We start from the raw sequence: 18,226 nt of genomic DNA on the forward strand, positions 1-18,226 counted from the left end.
GTAGGCAAAGAAACCCGAAACTTCCATTACACGCAGAGGCAGCGCATCCATGAGAGGACAGTCAGAGTTAGTATTAGCAGTTCGTGAAAGTTTTATGGCTGAATCTCTCCAATGTTGCCGCTAGCCATCTTGTTGCACACATTTTTCTACCAATCAACCTAGCGCAAGCAACTGTGCTGGGCGGGGCTAAATATTTGGCATAGCAGATTATTTTTCTATACTTTAAAAAGTGACTGGACGGGTTCTTTAAATCTGCGAGATCCATATTTTTATTTGGATCTAACGCTGCAGATAATGATTCTTTTTTTTATCGATTAATCTATCAATTATTTTTCGATTAGTCAATTAATATAACCATCATTTTTTCAATTAAAGTAATGATTATTTTATGTTTAGTCGATTAATCAATTGGTTAATTTACGAATGAATAATAACCATAACTTCCATTAATACAACAAATTCATGTAATAATGCAGATGAAGCAAAAAAACTTTCATAGACAATCCATAGGACAACATTTGAACATAATCTGTGCCAAATTTTATGGTGATAAGGTGAAGCAGAGAAAAGTTACAGGCATTAGCAGGGAAATGGTCAGCTGTCATATTCACCCATGAACACAGACATTCATACAAGCGCTTTCTCTCATATATCCTTCGCTCTAGGAGCCAGGGAATCGAACCACCAAACTACTGGTTAGTGGACAAACCTGCTCTGCCTCTTTTTTCAATCATATTTTTTGGCATTTTCTGCCTTTATTGATGTAGAGACAGGAAGGCAGAAGTACAGACTGGCAATACTTATCCATGTGAACTAGTGGTGTCCCTGTAAATGGTGTTCTGTCAACAAGTGCTAGTCTATTCTAGCAACATGGAGCTCAAGAGCACAAATGAAAATACTGCACACAAGTCCACACAGCTTCACCTTGTTTCAACATGAATGATTGAGTTCCACTGTGTGTGCAGGAAGTGTGTACTTGGGAAAGCATTTTTTTGGTTAACTAAGGGTTAAGGGATGAATAAAGATTAATATGTGAGTCAGTCAGCAAAACAGTACATTGCCCTGCAGCTCTCTGTCTCTGTGCTCCAGTATAAGAAATAAAACAGTGATTCTCGGTAAGAGAGTGTTCTGCAGAGCTGTGTTACCCCCCCCCCCCCCACCCCACCTGAATGAATGTCGATGTTACCATCAGTTGGAAAGACTGGTCTCCTCATTTGTCAGTCAGACAACTCCCTCTGCTTCTGTTATTCTTCTAAAATGAATGCCATCTAAAGTTTTGTTTTAAAAGCTACCTGTTATACGGAAAAGACAACCTCAGGATTGGAATTGCAATACACTGCATTGTCTCCTTCCCTACCACGTGGACATGCTTACATTTCCATTAACTATGCAAAGCTTCCCCTCTATGGACTAGAGAAAGGTTGGAGTCAGCTGGAATCTTTGTCTTTACAGAAGTTTGGTGTTCTTATCAGTTTTACTTTCTTTGTTTGTATCCATTTAGAAAATGTTCAAGATGAAGGCGACTTGCTGCCACGATTAACGCCCCAGTGCGCTGAACAGAACAAAAAGTCCTGACCCGGTAACACACGAATGGCCCAGGGAAGCCACCAGATTGACATTCAGGTTTTGCATGACCTGCGCCAAAAGTTCCCTGAAGTCCCAGAGGGTATTGTCTCCCAGTGTGTTCTGCAGGTAAGCACGTTTAAATCCTCTGACCCCAGCAAAACTGAGGCTGCATTCACAAAGTAAAAATTCTGTACCCTGTAAGGCAGTTGTATCAGGTCAGTTGGTAACTCTGGCTTGCAGTGGCACTTTTCAGACCTGGTATTTACATTCGTCCTCCGACATTCGATCACAAGTGGACGGCTCTCAGGTCATCATTTCACACATGGCATTAGAATGGGTCACCACATGGGTCTCCAGTGACCACTTGTGTTTGGAACTCACTTCCCCGCTCTAGATGCAAAAAACGCACAAATGTTGGCAAAGACCAGAGGTGTCGTTAGGATCTTGAAACATTAGGGGCTGAGCCCAGGGAAGGAATCATTAGATATCAATCTGATATGTCTGAGTAAAAGTAATATAAGAGTACAAACGCTTCTCATTTTAACTGTGACAAACTGCATTCACTCCATCTGTTCTGTCGGTCTGGCTGATGCTCTCCTTTTCTTCACCTCCCTAGTCTCTCTGTTGGTTTCATCTGTCTGTCACACTCCTCCTCTCCTTTGTTCTCTCCTCCTGTTTTCTTCTCTGTCCTGTCCTGCTCATAAAAAGGACGAAAAGGACGTGTGCAGTCATAAGAGACTGTAGCCAGAAGGGGCTGAGCAAATCATGGCGCTGCACACAGCTCAACCTAGGAATAAGCTTTTACCCAGTAGATTGTCCAAGGCACAATTCTGCAGATAACTCCAGAGGATCCAAATCCAACACTACTCAACTATTATTATTATCAACAACAACGTCATTACATCTTTAGTTGTCAGTATTATTATTTTAATCTTAAGAATCAGTCTGACAGAGCTTAAATACAACGGTTACACAACTGTTCCTGGTATTTCTCTCCTCTTACCCCAACCGGTCGTGGCAAATGTTCCGCCCACAACTGAGTCTGGTTCTGCTAGAGTTAAGGGGAGTTGTTTTTTTTCCACAGTCACCAAGTGCTCATTGTGGGAGCTGTTGGGTTTCTCTGTAATATCATGAGGTCTAGTTAAGCTAGTTAAGAATGTTGTGATTTGATGTATGGTGTAAACAAAGAACAGCTATGAATCTTTGTCTCTTCATATTATAGGATTCTCATGTGAAACATTGATATTTCATTATTTTATTTCCTCTATCTCTCTCTCTCTCTTTTCTTCAGAACAACAACAACTTAGATGCCTGCTGTGAATACTTGTCCCAAGTCAGTCCGGGCTACCTGTACAGTGAAGAAGGAAACCTGAGCTTTTCTGACGACCCCAGCTTCACCAGGCTCCATAATCACATGACCCAGCTGAACCTGGGCCTACAGTCTCAGAATGTGCATGTGGCCCCAGTTCGGGACAGCCTGAGAATGAACGGCAGCCGGACTCTGTCTCACAGCCCGAGTGACGGGCCCCTCCAGACAGGCCAGGCCCCCAATAGTGACTTCTTTCAGCAGGAGCCCCAGTCAGCCCCAGTGCAGGTGCCCTCCAGCCTCAATGTATTTGGTGTGATGGAACCCACACGCAAACCTCAGCCTCCACAACACCTTGGACTTTACCCTCTGGGTGTCAAAGGGTCGTCTATTGGTGCCCAGCACACACCACGCTACAACCCCTTTACAGTGACGCTAGCCCCCAATATCCAGACCGGCCGCAACACCCCTACTTCTTTGCACATACACGGTGGGCCACAGTCGGGCTTAAGCAGTCCACAGGGTAACTCTATCTATATCAGGCCCTATGTCAGCCAGTCCAGTACAACTCGGCAAAACCAGCAGCAGGGAAGCAGGGCCCAGTACAGCCCCACTTCCCAGCCCCAGCAGCAGATCTATCAGATCTCACACCCCTCCTCCCTGTCCGGCTCCTGGTCCGGCCCTCAGCACGCCTCCTCTTCACATACCTCACAGCACCAGACCCAGGGCCACCAGACCTCTCATGTCTACATGCCCATCAGCTCCCCCACAAATCCCCAGGCGCCCTCAATTATTCCCACTGGAAGCCAGGCCTCCTCCTCTGGTGTCTCCTCATGCTCCTCTTCCTCCTCCTCTGTCATGCCCACCTCCTCCACCATCAGCCAGTACAACATCCAGAACATCTCCACTGGCCCACGGAAGAATCAGATAGAGATCAAACTAGAATCTCCTCAGAGGAGCAACTCTACAACCACAACAGCTGTGCTGCGGACAAGCAGTGGGCCCCGTTCATCCTCCACCTCCTCCTCCTGTCCCTCCTCGTCAACCTCCTCGACCGGGGTGCCCACTGTTCCCACCACCCCTCTGTCAATTGGATGCCCAGGTCTGAGCCGAAGCCAGCCAACTGTTTACATCTCTGCCAGCCCACCTACTGCTGCTACCACTCCCTCTGAGGAGGCTGTTGTGGCCTCAGGCGGCTCCCGCTCCCAACCCAAGTTTTACATTTCAGCCAATGCCTCCAGCGACTACGGTGGGGGTCGGAACCCCCCCACAGTCTACATCTCAGCCAACCCTCCCTTGCAGGGGCCCTCAGGGGCCAGGAACTTGGGAGGTCAAGTGAGCATGGGCCCTGCCTACATCCACCACCATCCTCCCAAGTCTCGTGCCTCTGTGGGAGGGGGAGGCACTGCTTCTTCCCCTCGCGTGGTGGTGACACAGCCTAACACCAAATACACTTTTAAAATCACCGTGTCCCCTAATAAGCCCCCAGCTGTGTCACCAGGAGTAGTGTCACCTACTTTTGAGCCCAACAACCTCCTCAGCCTACCCTCGGACCACCACTTTGTGGAGCCAGACCCCCTCCACCTCTCAGATCCGCTCTCGCTACACAGGGACAGGCCGAGTGAGCCTCGCAGACTCAGCATGAGCTCTGATGATGCAGCGTATACACAAGGTGAGCAATGCTGTACATCATCACTGTGATAACAAACCCACTCTTTATTCACCCATGAAAATAAATGCACAAGGTTAGTTTAGTCTTGCTTAAATTAATGAGGGCCCTAAAAAAGTCTCATGGAATAATCTGATTAAAATAAGTAATTACAAACTCTTTAAAAAACATTTAAACAATGTTAATTAATGCTTTGGATTATGTTTCCAATGCTTGACATTATAGCTAGCATTGCAAAGTGGTGTTAGCCAATGTCTTCCGTTTCTCAATGTTTCACAACTTAAAGTCTTGTGAATTCATACTGTAGATAAGCAGTCAACGGCCACAGCTTGGAACAAAAAATGATTTCCATCAAGTAGGTTTCTGATGTCTTGTTAGAACTGTTTATTGGTTGTTTAGCAAATGTCAAGTGGTTGGAAGAGTGCACTTCCTCTGTAGCTCTATCACGCATGTTGAGGAGCCAGTTTTCAGAACTCTTTTAAAAATAAATGATACTATATGGGGTTTTTTTTGCTACCAGCTGTAGCCCTAAATGCTTTTTCCACTTCATCCTGCCAAGAAAGACATTTTACTATAAAAGTAAACTATGTGGTTTTAAAAGACGCTTTCCATAACATGGACTGTGATATTTTTTTTTGAGCCAAGCTTTGTATACTTGATGGCGCTAATGTTCAGTGCAGTGCAGAAATATTCCTTTGCATGTCCATCTCCATGAGGTTGATAAAAGTGACTCGCTGAGTGAGGGCCGCTTTGGTGACTAGTGTGAGTCCTCCACACTAAATGCTGTGTTTGCTCCATCAGACTGGTGGATTCTGTAGCATGAGTCAAACGTGTCAGAGTGCGCTGTTGTTTCCTTTTTTGGGCTTTTGACTGTATAAGTCAGCGACTGTCGCTCCGGCACTGCAGTGAGTACACCCAAGAGGGACTTCACACTAGACATGCTGCCTCTGGTGCTGACCCTCATCAGCCCAGTTTCCTTTTATCCTATCTGCTTTGGCTTTGGAAAAAGAAATATCTGAAAACTCTGATGGTGTCAGTGTTTTGCAGACATTGATTTATTTCTAGACCCTGACTCATTGGGATTTTTTGGGGCCAATACTGATATTGAAAAGTAAAAATGTTTTAATGCAGACAAATCGGTGTGCATATGTAAATCCCAATTTTTTTTAATCCATTCGTAAATCAGAAAAGGATATTGCAATACGTCCTGGTATAACGACATGATCTGGGGTGACAACCAACCAAATATCCCCGTCGTAATTACACACTTTAGACAACAGTGGGCGCATTTGGCATTGTATACAACGGAGCCTACACCGGACATTCGGGACAGAAGAGACCAACAACAGCAGAAAGACTGCTACAACAGTCGTTTGCAATGAGAAGCAGCTGCTGTATCACTGACTGTGCCGATCGTGTGCATGATTAAGACTAGCATGTCACCCCATGTGGGGGATTCCCCCTTCGTAGCGAGTTTGAAGCGTGCCATACTGAAAGACATGGGTCAGTATTCTGGCGAGCTGTATACAGGCGTGAGTCTGGTTAGCTTTCTTATGCTCGCCGCCAAAGCTATATACCTTTTGATCTCTGCAACATCTGTGCCTAGCGAGCACATCTTTTCAAACGCAGATGAAATTGTTACCTCCCAAAGGTCTCTGCTGTCTCCATAAATATGAGGAGTATTGGATTTTTCTCGACAAAATATGCGGGATCCTGGGGCGTAGGTTAGCTGACCCCTGACCTTTGCTCTGTCTTCATTTTTTGAGGCAAATATAAACCCAGATTCCTATTGTATGAGAAAGGCTCATATCGGCTCTGTCAATATATTGATCAGGCCCAATTTTTTGTGTGTGCCAGTGTCACAGTATAAACATTGAGCACCGCATATTGATTTTTATATTTAAAATAGTTAAAATTTCACTGACCTGACCAGACGTAGGGAGGGATGTTATTTCTTTGACACAACATTAAGCAGTGGAGCTGTTCATATGGTTCCGTTATTTATTTGTCACAAAGAACAATTGAAATATTTGCAGTGGACCTTCAACCTCAAATGGAAACTAATTCTGTGGTTGTCACATTCAGAGCTGAACCTGATACAGACACACCTGTCACCAAATAACCATTATTGAAATATGAATATAATAACCATCACTAGTCACCTCTTTCTGTCATATAGGGGAATATTATTGTTATTATTATTAATTTTTTTATGTCAACTTTTATTATTATTGTTGTTGTTGAATACCTTGACAAGTGAAGGTTGTTGTTGAGATTTTACTGCTTGGGTATGGAAGACCGACTCGCTAACCACAAGGCCAAAAACCCTGAATTTGCAGCGCCAACCGCTACCATGTCTCTCAAGGTGTCGACGAGGGATGTTTAAAAACTGTTGTGTGGTGCGGTCCGCGCCATTTTTTTGTTTTCGATTTACAGTGCCAGGGCTGCGCTGAAAACCCGGATCACAAACAGAACCGACAGCTAGCGGACAGTGTGGAAATATTCGCAGATTTTGACAAAACTCGCTTACTGCCCCTTTAAAACTTAATGGAGCATTACCACGTGAGATACCAACAAAATATTGACTACTCCTTATTCTAATGCAAGGATGATAAATTGTAGATATGAATAGCTTCCAAAATGTATTTATAATTTTTTTTAAATTGTCAAAAATAAAGAACAATCAAAAATAGAACAATTATCACAAAAACTGTGAATGTCTTAAAAAAATTTTAAATAATAATAATAATTTTTAAAAATTATAATCCAAATTAGAAAACAATAGGACATTTCTGTAAATAATCTCTGACATTGAAATACAAAGGATATTTAACTTAACAATATTTACTAATATCCAGCATTTAGCTTATAAATTGACAAAACATAAAGATAGAATAATTATCAAAAAAGTGATCACCAAATGTAAACCGCCGCTTTAATCTCTGCCAGACTGATACTTATAATTACAAAAAAATACAATTATGTTGTTGTTATTATTAGTGATGATGATAATAATAATAATAACAATATTAACAATTATAATGACGGGTTTGGGTCCTGCAGTTCTGGGGTCAGAGATACAAAAATGTAATGTAAACATATCGGGGGATAAAGGGGTTGTATAACAGTTGCTTTAATCTCTACCAGACTGATACTTATAATTACAGAAAAACTGACTTATAAATGCAATGATGTTATTAATAATAATAATAGTAATAATAATAATGACGGTTTTGGATCCTGCAGCTCTGGGGTCAGACATACACTACGAGAGAGAGAAAACAGAGTAAGTGACATGTAATGTAAATACATTGGGGCAGAGAGAGAGAAAGAGGGAGAAGGAGAGAGCAAGAGAGGGAGAGATGCTCATGATATAAGTTCCCCCAGCAGCCTAGGCCTATAGCAGCATAATAAAGAAATGGTTTATTAAACACCTCAGCAGCTCTAACTATAAGCTTTATCAAAGAGGAAGGTTTTAAGTTTAACTTTAAATGAAGAGAGGGTATCTGCATCCCTGACACAAACTGGGAGCTGGTTCCAGAGGAGAGGAGCCTGGTGGCTGAAGGCTCTGCCTCCCATTCTACTTTTACAGACTCTGGGAACCACAAGTAGTCCTGCATTTACAGAGCGAAGTGATCTTTTGGGATAATATGAAACTATGAGCTCTGCAAGATATGATGGATCTTGAAAGGGCTTTGTAGGTTAGGAGCAGGCTTTTGAATTCTATTCTGAATTTTACAGGAAGCCAATGCAGAGATGCTAACACTGGAGAAATATGATCTCATTTTCTAGTTCCTGTCACAACTCGGACTGCGGCATTTTGGATTTACTTGAGGCTTTTCACAGACTTATTGGGGCATCCTAGCAGTAATGAATTACAGTAGTCCAGTCTAGAAGTAACAAAAGCATGGACTAGTTTTTCAGCATCCTTTTGAGATAGGATGTTTCTAATGTTCTTGATATTGCGAAGGTGAAAGAAGGGTGTCCTAGAGACTTGTTTTATGTGTGAGTCAAAGGACATGTCCTGGTCAAAGGTAACTCCAAGGTTTCTCACAGTAGAGCTGGAGGCCAAGGTTATACCATCCACGGTAAGTATATGTTCAGATAATGTTTCTCTGTGGTGTTTAGGACCGAGTAAAATGACCTCAGTTTTTTCTGAATTTAGAAGTAAAAAATTATACGTCATCCAGGCCTTTATGTCTTTAAGACAGTCCTGAAGTTTGTCTACCTGATTAGTTTCATCTGGCTTTAAAGATAAATACAGCTGGGTATCAGCAGCATAGCAATGGTAATTGATGTGGTGTTTTCTTATAATATTGCCTAAAGGAAGCATATATCAAGTGAAAAGTATCGGTCCCAACACAGAACTTTGTGGTACTCCATGTCTCCATTTTGTATGAATGGAAGATTTGTTGTTATCGTTAACAGACTGAAATCTATCAGATAAGTAGGACTTAAACCATTCTAGTGCTGTTCCTTTAATCCCAATGTGTTATAGTCTCTGTAACAGAATTTTGTGATCGATGGTATCAAATGCAACACTAAGATCTAAAAGGACAAGAATAGAAACATGTCCACTGTCTGAGGCCATGAGAAGGTCGTTGGTAACCTTCAGTAGTGCTGGTTCTGTACTATGATGTTTTCTAAACCCTGACTGAAAGTCTTCAAGCAGACTATTTCTGTGTAAATAGTCACATAACTGGTTAGCAACAGTTTTTTCAAGGATTTTAGAGATAAAGGATATGGGTCTATAGTTAGCCAAGATATCTGGGTCTAGAGTCGGTTTTTTGAGCAGAGGTTTAACTACTGCCACCTTAAAGGCCTTTGGTACATTGCCTGTTAAATATAGATAAATTGATTTGATCTACTATGGAACTATTAATTAAAGGTAATACATCCTTAAATAGTCAGTTCAGCCAGATCTATAGGGGAGAAGCATTCTAAATATAAATTAGGCGATACTGTTGGTTCAGAGGCTACTGTACTGGACAGTGTGTCTGTGCTGTTAGTGGGAAGAAGCTGGTAAATTTGGTTGCATGAGAAAATATCTATATATTGCACTTTCAAATGTAACACTTATTTGCTGATAACCAGCATTTAACTTTTGAAGAAAATAAATTCCATTAGGGCTGCCACACAAATCCACTCCACTCTTAAAATTACTCCAAACAACAGAAACCTTTCATAATACTTACCCCCTTGACAGTTAATTCTTCTCAAAACTCATAGTCAACAATGCATTTCAAAGTTCTTTTAAACAACAATAATATGGCACACGAGGAGGACAGGACTCTCTGCAAGCTTGTTCCCCCTAGGGACAAAAACACGTCTTACCTAATACTTCACACACACTCGCCCAGAAGAGCATGGGCGTGTGTCCTTCATTTGGCTTTTTTGTGTTCAGTTTAAACATTAACAATCACATTTTTGACATTTAGCTCATGCACTCTCTCTAGTCTTTGTGACTTGTACTGAGGAAGCTGACAGATGTTTAGCTTGAAGACATCCTGACTGGAGATTGAGTGGATACATTCACAGGAAAGACAGAGTATAGGCCATGTTGTCATAAATCTGCTTTGTGAAGCTGTGTGTGTGTAGCAGGTGAGAGAGTTGTTACCATTGAACGTCTGTGTAAGAGGTGTCACAAGCTGTCAACAAATGCACGGACTAGAATTAATTAAGAGAGGGGTGCTGATCATGTGCATGGTTCTGGCTGTGTGTTGTGCAGCAGTCTTCTAACCGGGAGAAGTGAGATCTCCTCAAGTTACCACAGTAGGTGATGAAACATATTGATAGACAGAGTGAGGAATCCACGTAGTTCCCCTCTCTCTCTTTACACCGGGTTGTTGTGAGTCTGTGAATGATTCTCCAAACCGGTTTGGCCGGTGTTTGCAGAGATCAGTGTGCTGTGTAACTGAACATGTGTCAGTTGATGTATCCTGATATTTCTGGAAGGGATTGTCATCAGCAGTTTTCTTTTGTTCCCTGCTTTGATCTGGATCTTTTAGATATCAGTACAGTGATAATGTTAATAACCTTAATAATGGTTAATATTAATTTATTATCTCCACCAAGGTTAAGTCTTTGCCCCTGTCTGGTTGTTGGCTGTTGGTTTGTCTGTCAGCAGGATTTCACAAAAACTTCTGAACGGATTTTACGGGGGGAAAAAATATCACTTTTTAATCATACTCGTTGCAAGATTTTCACAGATTTCCCTGGGAATAATGCATGGATATTGATTAAGACAGAAAATCAAGCTGATTCAAATGTGGTTTCATAAGGGGACTTTTTTTTTATGTGCGCTTGATTCTTCCAGCGCTGTTGGTCCACCAGAAGGCGCGGATGGAGAGCCTGTGGCACGAGCTGGAGCTGAAGAAGAAGAAGCTGGAGAAGCTAAAAGAGGAGGTGAACGAGATGGAGAATGACCTGACCAGGAGACGGATGGAGAGATCCAACTCGGCCTCCCAAATTCCTTCTGTAAGCTCAATTCTACTGATTTTGTCAGACAGAAATCAGATGTTTGATTTTACTAAATGGATTGTTGTACGTCTCAGCTAACAATTGAATTACATTTTATGTGTATAGCTCAAGATTACAACATGCTTTCAGGCCACTTGACACAAGCCAGAATGTAATAGAATTGGGATTTCTTGGGGGGGGTCAGGGGCCTCTGACCAACATTGATCACTTGCACATATCTTGTTAATTTTGAGTTTGTTTTCAGTAACTCAGTAAAAGTCTGTGAGTCATCAGACATGCTCCTCATAAGTTTTCACAGAGATGAATTGAATGTGGGTCACATCACTAATCTCCTTGCACGTTGATGCTGAGTACAGGGTCTGTTTATGATTTGGCTGAAATCTCTCTACATTTTCAGACTGACAGAGCACACAGTGTATATCAGATTCAATTCAAAGTTCACAAAGTTGCAACCTCTGTAGCTACTTTAGAGAACATGTAAACACCAGCACTGGGGAGAGTTCACAAGTGAACGTGTCTTTACTAATTAATGTCTGCTCCATTCCATGTTTGTCTCAGATTTGCAGCTGTGAGTTTGTTGAAACCTCTCAGGTTCAGAGTAAGTGCTCCTGAGTCAGCTGTTTTTGCTCTGTAGCTCCTTGGTTAAGTGTTGTTTACTGAGGCAAGCCAGCGCTCGAGAAGAACTGTGACGAGGAGAGCCGCACCACTGACAGAGAATATTGATGTCTCAATGCCATGTCTGAAGACTAACTGCACCTTCCTGTTTCCTTTGTTGTCAGATCGAGGAAATGAAGCAGTTGCGATGCAAAAACAGGTTACTGCAGATCGACATCGACTGCCTCACCAAAGAAATCGATCTCCTTCAAACAAGAGGTGGGAGTCTGTCTGTCTTTTTCTGGTTGCCACTTAACATCCATTAATCATTCAGCTGACGTACACGTCTCCGTGGTATAATAATAAAGTTAGCAGTAAGTTATTAGTGTGATTCAGGACTTTTAGCTGTAGCACATGGCTGCTCACATCCTCATGGCACACGCAGTCGCGGTGCTGCCATTGTAATGTTAACCAGCAGTCTTTCCTGAATTGCATCCTGTTGCTGGTTGGTAACAAGAGATTTATTGGTCCACTGGCAACACTCTGCTGTTGAGAGAGATGAAGCCATGAGGTGAATGGGATTTATACAAACTCTCATACTGCGTCAAGTCACATTCATCTTGCATATTTTAGATTATAAAAATTTTGATTTATCATTATTTGTATTGATTAGTGAATGTGTTGAAGAGAATTTATCCAAGGCCAGAGGAGGCACACCAAGCTACACAACTCAGTTTTATATTCACCGTTAAAAAAAAACAAAAAAACTTTTAACTGCTCTATTTAGTTTTTGTTAGTAGATAAATCAAACCATCATAATCTAAGTGAGCAGTATGTGGTTACAGACCATTCATGAAGTGAATGTATGACACTCATGTTGTTCTGTACATATTTGTAAATGCATGTTCTAATTATTGTTTTATAGTCTAATTCAAAACACACTGTAGTACAGCTGTAGAAAGCAGGACATGGATAATATTCAGAATTATATATCTGTTTTCTGTCACTTCATCACTTTGATGCTTGTGATATATCAATAAAATATATACAATATGAATTCACTATATAATACTCTGCTTCCCTCCAACTTCAGGACCACACTTTAATCCCAGTGCAATCCATAATTTCTATGACAACATTGGATTCCTCGGTCCTGTCCCACCCAAACCCAAAGGTACTCCATCTATCGGTAAGCTTAAGTATGGTCATCACCACACATTCCTCGCTCCATCATCAACATTCCTTTCATTAATTATTTTTGATTTATGAACAATCCTCCTCTTGATAGGTTTTAATTAACTACATAATATAATTAGTCAGAATTCCTTCTGGCCCTGTTATTAATGCCATGTATACAGTAGGCGGGGGTCTTTCTGAAAGAGCGAATTTATTCTATTTTTTTTGCTCATATCACATCCACTTTTATCTTATTGATTGATTGATAGATTTTTATTTGTATTTATTTTTTGCTTTGTCAATGCTGTTTCATGTGTAGATAATCTAGTTGACACAACTAACTCACTCATGTCTCTAATTAGGGCTCTGATAATATGCTTATGTGGGCTGTTGATGGTTCATACCAAAGAAAAGGTGACGTTTTGATCAACAATTCTTAGGGCATCTGGAGACAGTGAAAAAAAACACTCATTCAACACTGAGCCTGCAGCTGTTCAATGTGACCCAAATCAATTATATTTGTATAGCGCCAAATCACAACATACATTATCTCAGTGCACTTTACATAGTGAGGTGGATACCTCACAATATACCATAAACATATTGAGTGGTATAGAAAGGCTCTGACTGCAGTTTACATATATTGATATACTCTGACCCTTTGACTACAGATTTCTTCATTTCTATACCTTTCTTGTTTCCCCTGCACTGTTATCTTTGTCCATCCATCCATCTCTATCATACCTGGGAGCAGACAGGAGAGGGAGTAGATAGAATAAAACCTCTGAGCTCCTGATGGAGCCCCCCTCTGGTCCCTCCCCTCCTCTCCCACTTAGTTTGTACCTCTGTCTATCTCTTTTTTTTTTCCTGTGTTCTTCCATGTTGTCTTTAAAAGCTTCCATAAAAGGTATTCATGGGTTCTGTTTTAGTTTATTTGATATGAATTAAATCTTTAAATACTGCCTTGTTACAGTGCAGCTACTTGCTTCTCAGTCTTCAATGGTGTTCAGCCCTTTTCATGCTTGACTGCTTTTTTCACTCTAGGGATTGATTAGATAAACATAGTTTTACTAAACTGAAACAAACAGATTGCTAGGCTGCGTTTTAGAAACAAAATAGTTGGATAGTTTTGACATATAGATTTTTTTTTTATTATAAACTTAAAACACTATTCAATTCAAACAAACTGTGGTGTTGTAAGTTTACACAAGATTTTCCGGGATAAAAATAATGGAAGTGCCGTCCAGACGCACTCATGACACATGAAATGAAACACTGTCTACAGACCTACTCTATGGCTGTATGTAGCCCCTAATCACAGATTTGCATACAGTCAGAGAAAATGGAAAATAAAGATTTGTGGAGAACATAAATCCATCAGCCAGTGTTAAAGCCACTGACATGTGAATAGCATTGTCTGTCTTTGTTATCGTGGCACAGGTCAAACAGTCAGAGCCTTTCCAAACAGCAGGTTTGAATGGTGTTTCTGGTATGCAGTGGTTTTGACCTAACAAAAGTGTCCAAGGAAGAAGATCCCACAGAAGAGCTACTCTAACAAAAAAACTGCTGAATTACGACAGACAAATGTCAGAACACAAACCACCACCACGCTCACCTACAATGAGCATGTGAGGGTCAGAACTGGACCATGTGGACGAAGGAGCCCAGGACGGAGGGGTCAGTGTGCCTCGTTTACCTGGGTAAGAGATGGCAGCAGGATGGACTATCAGAAGAGGGCAGGCAGGCGGAGGCAGTGTTCCACTTGCAAAACTTGGATCCAGGCATTCACATGGATTTTAACTTGACATGTACACACTGACACAGACCATGTACTTACATGTCTTTATGTCAGATGCCTCTTTCAGGCGGACTCAATTTAAGCAACATGACGAAAAATTCAAGGTGTTGACTCGGCCACTAAATTCTCCAGATCTCAATCTCATCCAGCATCTGTAGGATGTGCTGTAAAACCCAGCTCGCATCTTACAGGACTTAAAGGATGTGCTACTTCCGTCTTGGTGCCAGGTGTACACAGGACACCTTCAGGGCTTTCGTATTGTCCACGCCTCGGCAAGTCAGAGCTGTTTTGGCGACACAAGGGCGCCCTACAGAATATTAGCAGGTGGTTTGAATGTTGTGGTTGATCGTTGTCATGTTGTTGATGCTTCATGTTCTTCCTGTGACCTACAGTCTGGGGAACACTGGCCTCACAAGATCTTTGAGATTGCAGTAAAATGGTTTGCTTTAACAACACTCTTCCTGAATTCTGGTTTCAGGCTCTGTTAACTTTTAAAAATAATACATTTGAGCAGCTGTGTAGCCATGTTAATCCTCTGATCTAACAAAGGCCTCCAGGATGTGTTTACATTAGATGCAGATGACTGCAGCACATAGATGCAACACTGAGCACACGCAGCGTTCACTTCTTGCGACAGGTGTAAACTAATTTGACCTTCATAGTTTCATCACTTCATGGATAAACGTGCACCTTTTCTATGTTGTCATATCCTGCTCTGATCCTCTTCTTCATCTTCCTCTTCTTGTCCCAGACTCGGGCAGTAAGATTGTGAAGCCCGTTGCAGACCAGGAGGAGGACGAGGGGACGCAGTGGAACTGCACAGCCTGCACCTTCCTCAACCACCCCGCCCTCAATCGCTGTGAACAGTGCGAGTTCCCGCGGCACTTCTGAGCCAACAAGGCTGCGCCGCACCGCTCCCTCCTCTGCCCTCCTGTCGTCTACCAGACTAGAATAGAAAAGGGCTCCCTCTCCTTTTTTTTTTTTTTTCTTCTTCCCGACGTGTATGAAAACTGGGACGGGGCATAGTCATTGTGCATTGTGCGGCCTGTTCTTTCTTGTTTTGTTTTTTCTCTTTTGTTTTCTGTTTCCTTTCTAAAGTTTTTGTCGAATGCTGTCCACTGAAGGCTTGACTGGATAGTGTTTACAACTTGTTTTTCTTCCTAAAGTCTGCCAGAGTTGGATGATACCTCACCTCAGAGACTCGGATTGCGTGGGGTCACTTCCCCCTTTTTTCTGCTCGACGGGTGACACTTAAGCCCTGGGGATACCTTGCTGCTCCCACTTACAGTATTACGAGTGTGGCCTTGCAGTGTGACGGCACACACACACACACACACACACAGCACAGGTGCCAATGTGCCTTTTGCTGAATGAATACATTAGCTTTTCTTCCTTTGTGGTGGCATGACCGGGGGATTGGGAACTTTGTTCAGCCACTGCTCTCCGTCTGAAGGGAAAACTAACAGACAACTCGAGGACTTTAAAGTTTGTTTGCTGTTTGTAGAGGATGTCCAAGACAGCCTCTTGCCAACCCCCCCCCCCCCTCATTTTTCTTCTTCTGTCTGAAAAAAAGAAATTAAGTTGCATGCTTTGTGTACAGAGGCAGAAAATCCCCATGAGCTTTTTACTGTACATATTTTAGAATGTGCCTTAAAAGCCTTCTTCCTCACACTATGAATCACTTGTATTTCCTGTAAGTATAGCTTTATAGACTTTATTAACTTGTTTTGTCTTGTTTTGTTTCCCTCTTTCAAACCAATAAGCACCGTTGCTCCTTTTTAAGCTTTTTACTTGAGATCTGTGAGAGTTGAAGCCTTGCAGAAGGAGAGGAACAGAGCAGTCATCATGAAGCTACATCTGTCAGGTCCGTTCATAGCTCATGTAGATGCTGAGTTTCCTTTGTACGATCTGCAGATACAGCAAAGCAAAAGGTGATGGAGGAGTCTTTTTATTTTTTTTTGCTTTGTTTTTGTTAGTTTTTTTCTCCAGGACAAAAAATATGTTCAGGACTGTTGGGGGAGGGCAATGGGTCAAAATGCCAAATTACAAACTGCCATCTTATCTGACAACTGGAATGTAGGTTTCATGTTTGGGGACGACCACCTCAGTGCAAAGAGACACTTATTTTCCAGTACAATTAGGTTGTCACTGCACAGTGATGTCTTAGTGCTCCTGGAACAGCTGACGGGATGAAAAGTTTTCTTGTTGCTGTCTATCTGAATTGGGTTTCTGTGAGGTCCAAACATCAAAATGAATGTGTTTCTGTAAAGTGTTCCTGTAATACAGAAATAATCATTAAAGTACAACAGGTCACCATGGTCACAGCATCTTGGAAGCAGACAAGGCAAAAAGAAAACCAACCAAAAAATGTTTTTAGCAAAGCACAACATGACTGTCCACTTAGTATACTCTTCCTTTTATTTGGATCAATTCATCCTCCGAAGCTTGTATTGACAAAGGGGATTTCTAAAGTTTACTTATTGTCATTAACTTACCTTAATTGTGGAGTAGTTACTTTTTTCCACATTTGTGAAATGTTGCCTTCAGCTAGTGCCTTTAGAACTATTGAATTTGTATTGATAATCTATTTTGTCACATCCAAGTGCCATTTTTAAAAGCAAAACCTTACTATTGTATGAACCCATTGAAAGGTAGAAGATGAATTATTGTCTCTTAAGCACTTACACCATATTTCTTCCTTTTTCCAACTCAAATAAACCAGTTTTCAGCCTTATCTGCACCTTGGTGTGAAGAGGCAGTTTATTCATGTTTTTTTTTTAATGGAAAAAAATAATTTGGATATATAAAGTGTTTTTTGTTTCTTTTCTTGTTTCTTTTTTTTAATTTTAGCTGGGAAAACTGTCTTTGTAACAGATAAGTTATTTGTAAAAATAATAAAAAAAAATCTATTCTGAATATTGATGCGTCTTTGTGCTGCTACACTAAGAATCTTTTTTCCACTAGATGGCAGAAATCAACAGAAAAATCAGTCATGGCATGGAGATATAATCCATATTACAGCTCCTAAAAGCAAAATCATCTTGATCACCCCGTAGTGGCAGGCTAAGGTAATTAACCCCACCCCCTCCATGTTAGCAAATGGGACATGGACCAAACTTAAAAGTCAAAACACATCAAATAATTATTTTCCAAAGATGGTTTCTGCCATTTTAGGGTGTTGTTATCACACTGATGTATGTTCAAAAGTTAATGTTCCTGATAAGTTTGGTTTTAATAGTTCGGGCTGATGTCATGATTGACAGGGTGGCTGTGGCCCAGGCACTGAAGGGTTGTCCACTTAGCATGATATCATCTGGGGATGCTGCAGCTGTCATTTTAATTCTAGAAAATAACTCAAATGAGTGTTATCAAATCCTGTTTCAGTATCATAGATAAACTAACCTAATTGAAAAGATATTTGTTTTTATTTAGTAAATTGTAGCTTTGTTAATCTACACTCCATACCTGTTGTTGGGGGTAATGCACCAATTTGTTGTTTGCAAAAAAACTGAAAATTTAGAAATAATCTAATAATGTTCCATCATAATCAGTAACAAAGTTATAATTTATTACATTAAAGGGGCAGTAAGCAATTCTCAAACGATAGATCTGTAGAAATCAGTGAATATTTCCTCAC

At 41.3% G+C, this 18,226-nt stretch overlaps 1 protein-coding gene across 2 annotated transcripts in view; it reads left to right on the plus strand.

Annotated features, from left to right (window-relative positions):
- tab2 (TGF-beta activated kinase 1 (MAP3K7) binding protein 2) overlaps positions 1-17,505 on the plus strand; it is a 53,348-nt gene extending 35,843 nt beyond the window's left edge. The window contains exons 2-7 of one of the 2 annotated variants that reach the window (XM_035617102.2): positions 1,502-1,692; positions 2,858-4,544; positions 10,858-11,018; positions 11,801-11,894; positions 12,709-12,804; positions 15,341-17,505. In XM_035617102.2, coding sequence (XP_035472995.1) covers positions 1,591-1,692; positions 2,858-4,544; positions 10,858-11,018; positions 11,801-11,894; positions 12,709-12,804; positions 15,341-15,480 — 2,280 coding nt within the window. In that variant the 5' untranslated portion in view covers positions 1,502-1,590 and the 3' untranslated portion in view covers positions 15,481-17,505. The remainder of the gene's footprint in view (positions 1-1,501; positions 1,693-2,857; positions 4,545-10,857; positions 11,019-11,800; positions 11,895-12,708; positions 12,805-15,340) is intronic. The other variant, XM_035617104.2, reaches the window with a different exon arrangement.
- Positions 17,506-18,226: the final 721 nt, after the last annotated feature.

This window comes from Scophthalmus maximus, chromosome 18 (assembly GCF_022379125.1).
Source record: "Scophthalmus maximus strain ysfricsl-2021 chromosome 18, ASM2237912v1, whole genome shotgun sequence".
Lineage (NCBI taxonomy): Eukaryota > Metazoa > Chordata > Actinopteri > Pleuronectiformes > Scophthalmidae > Scophthalmus > Scophthalmus maximus.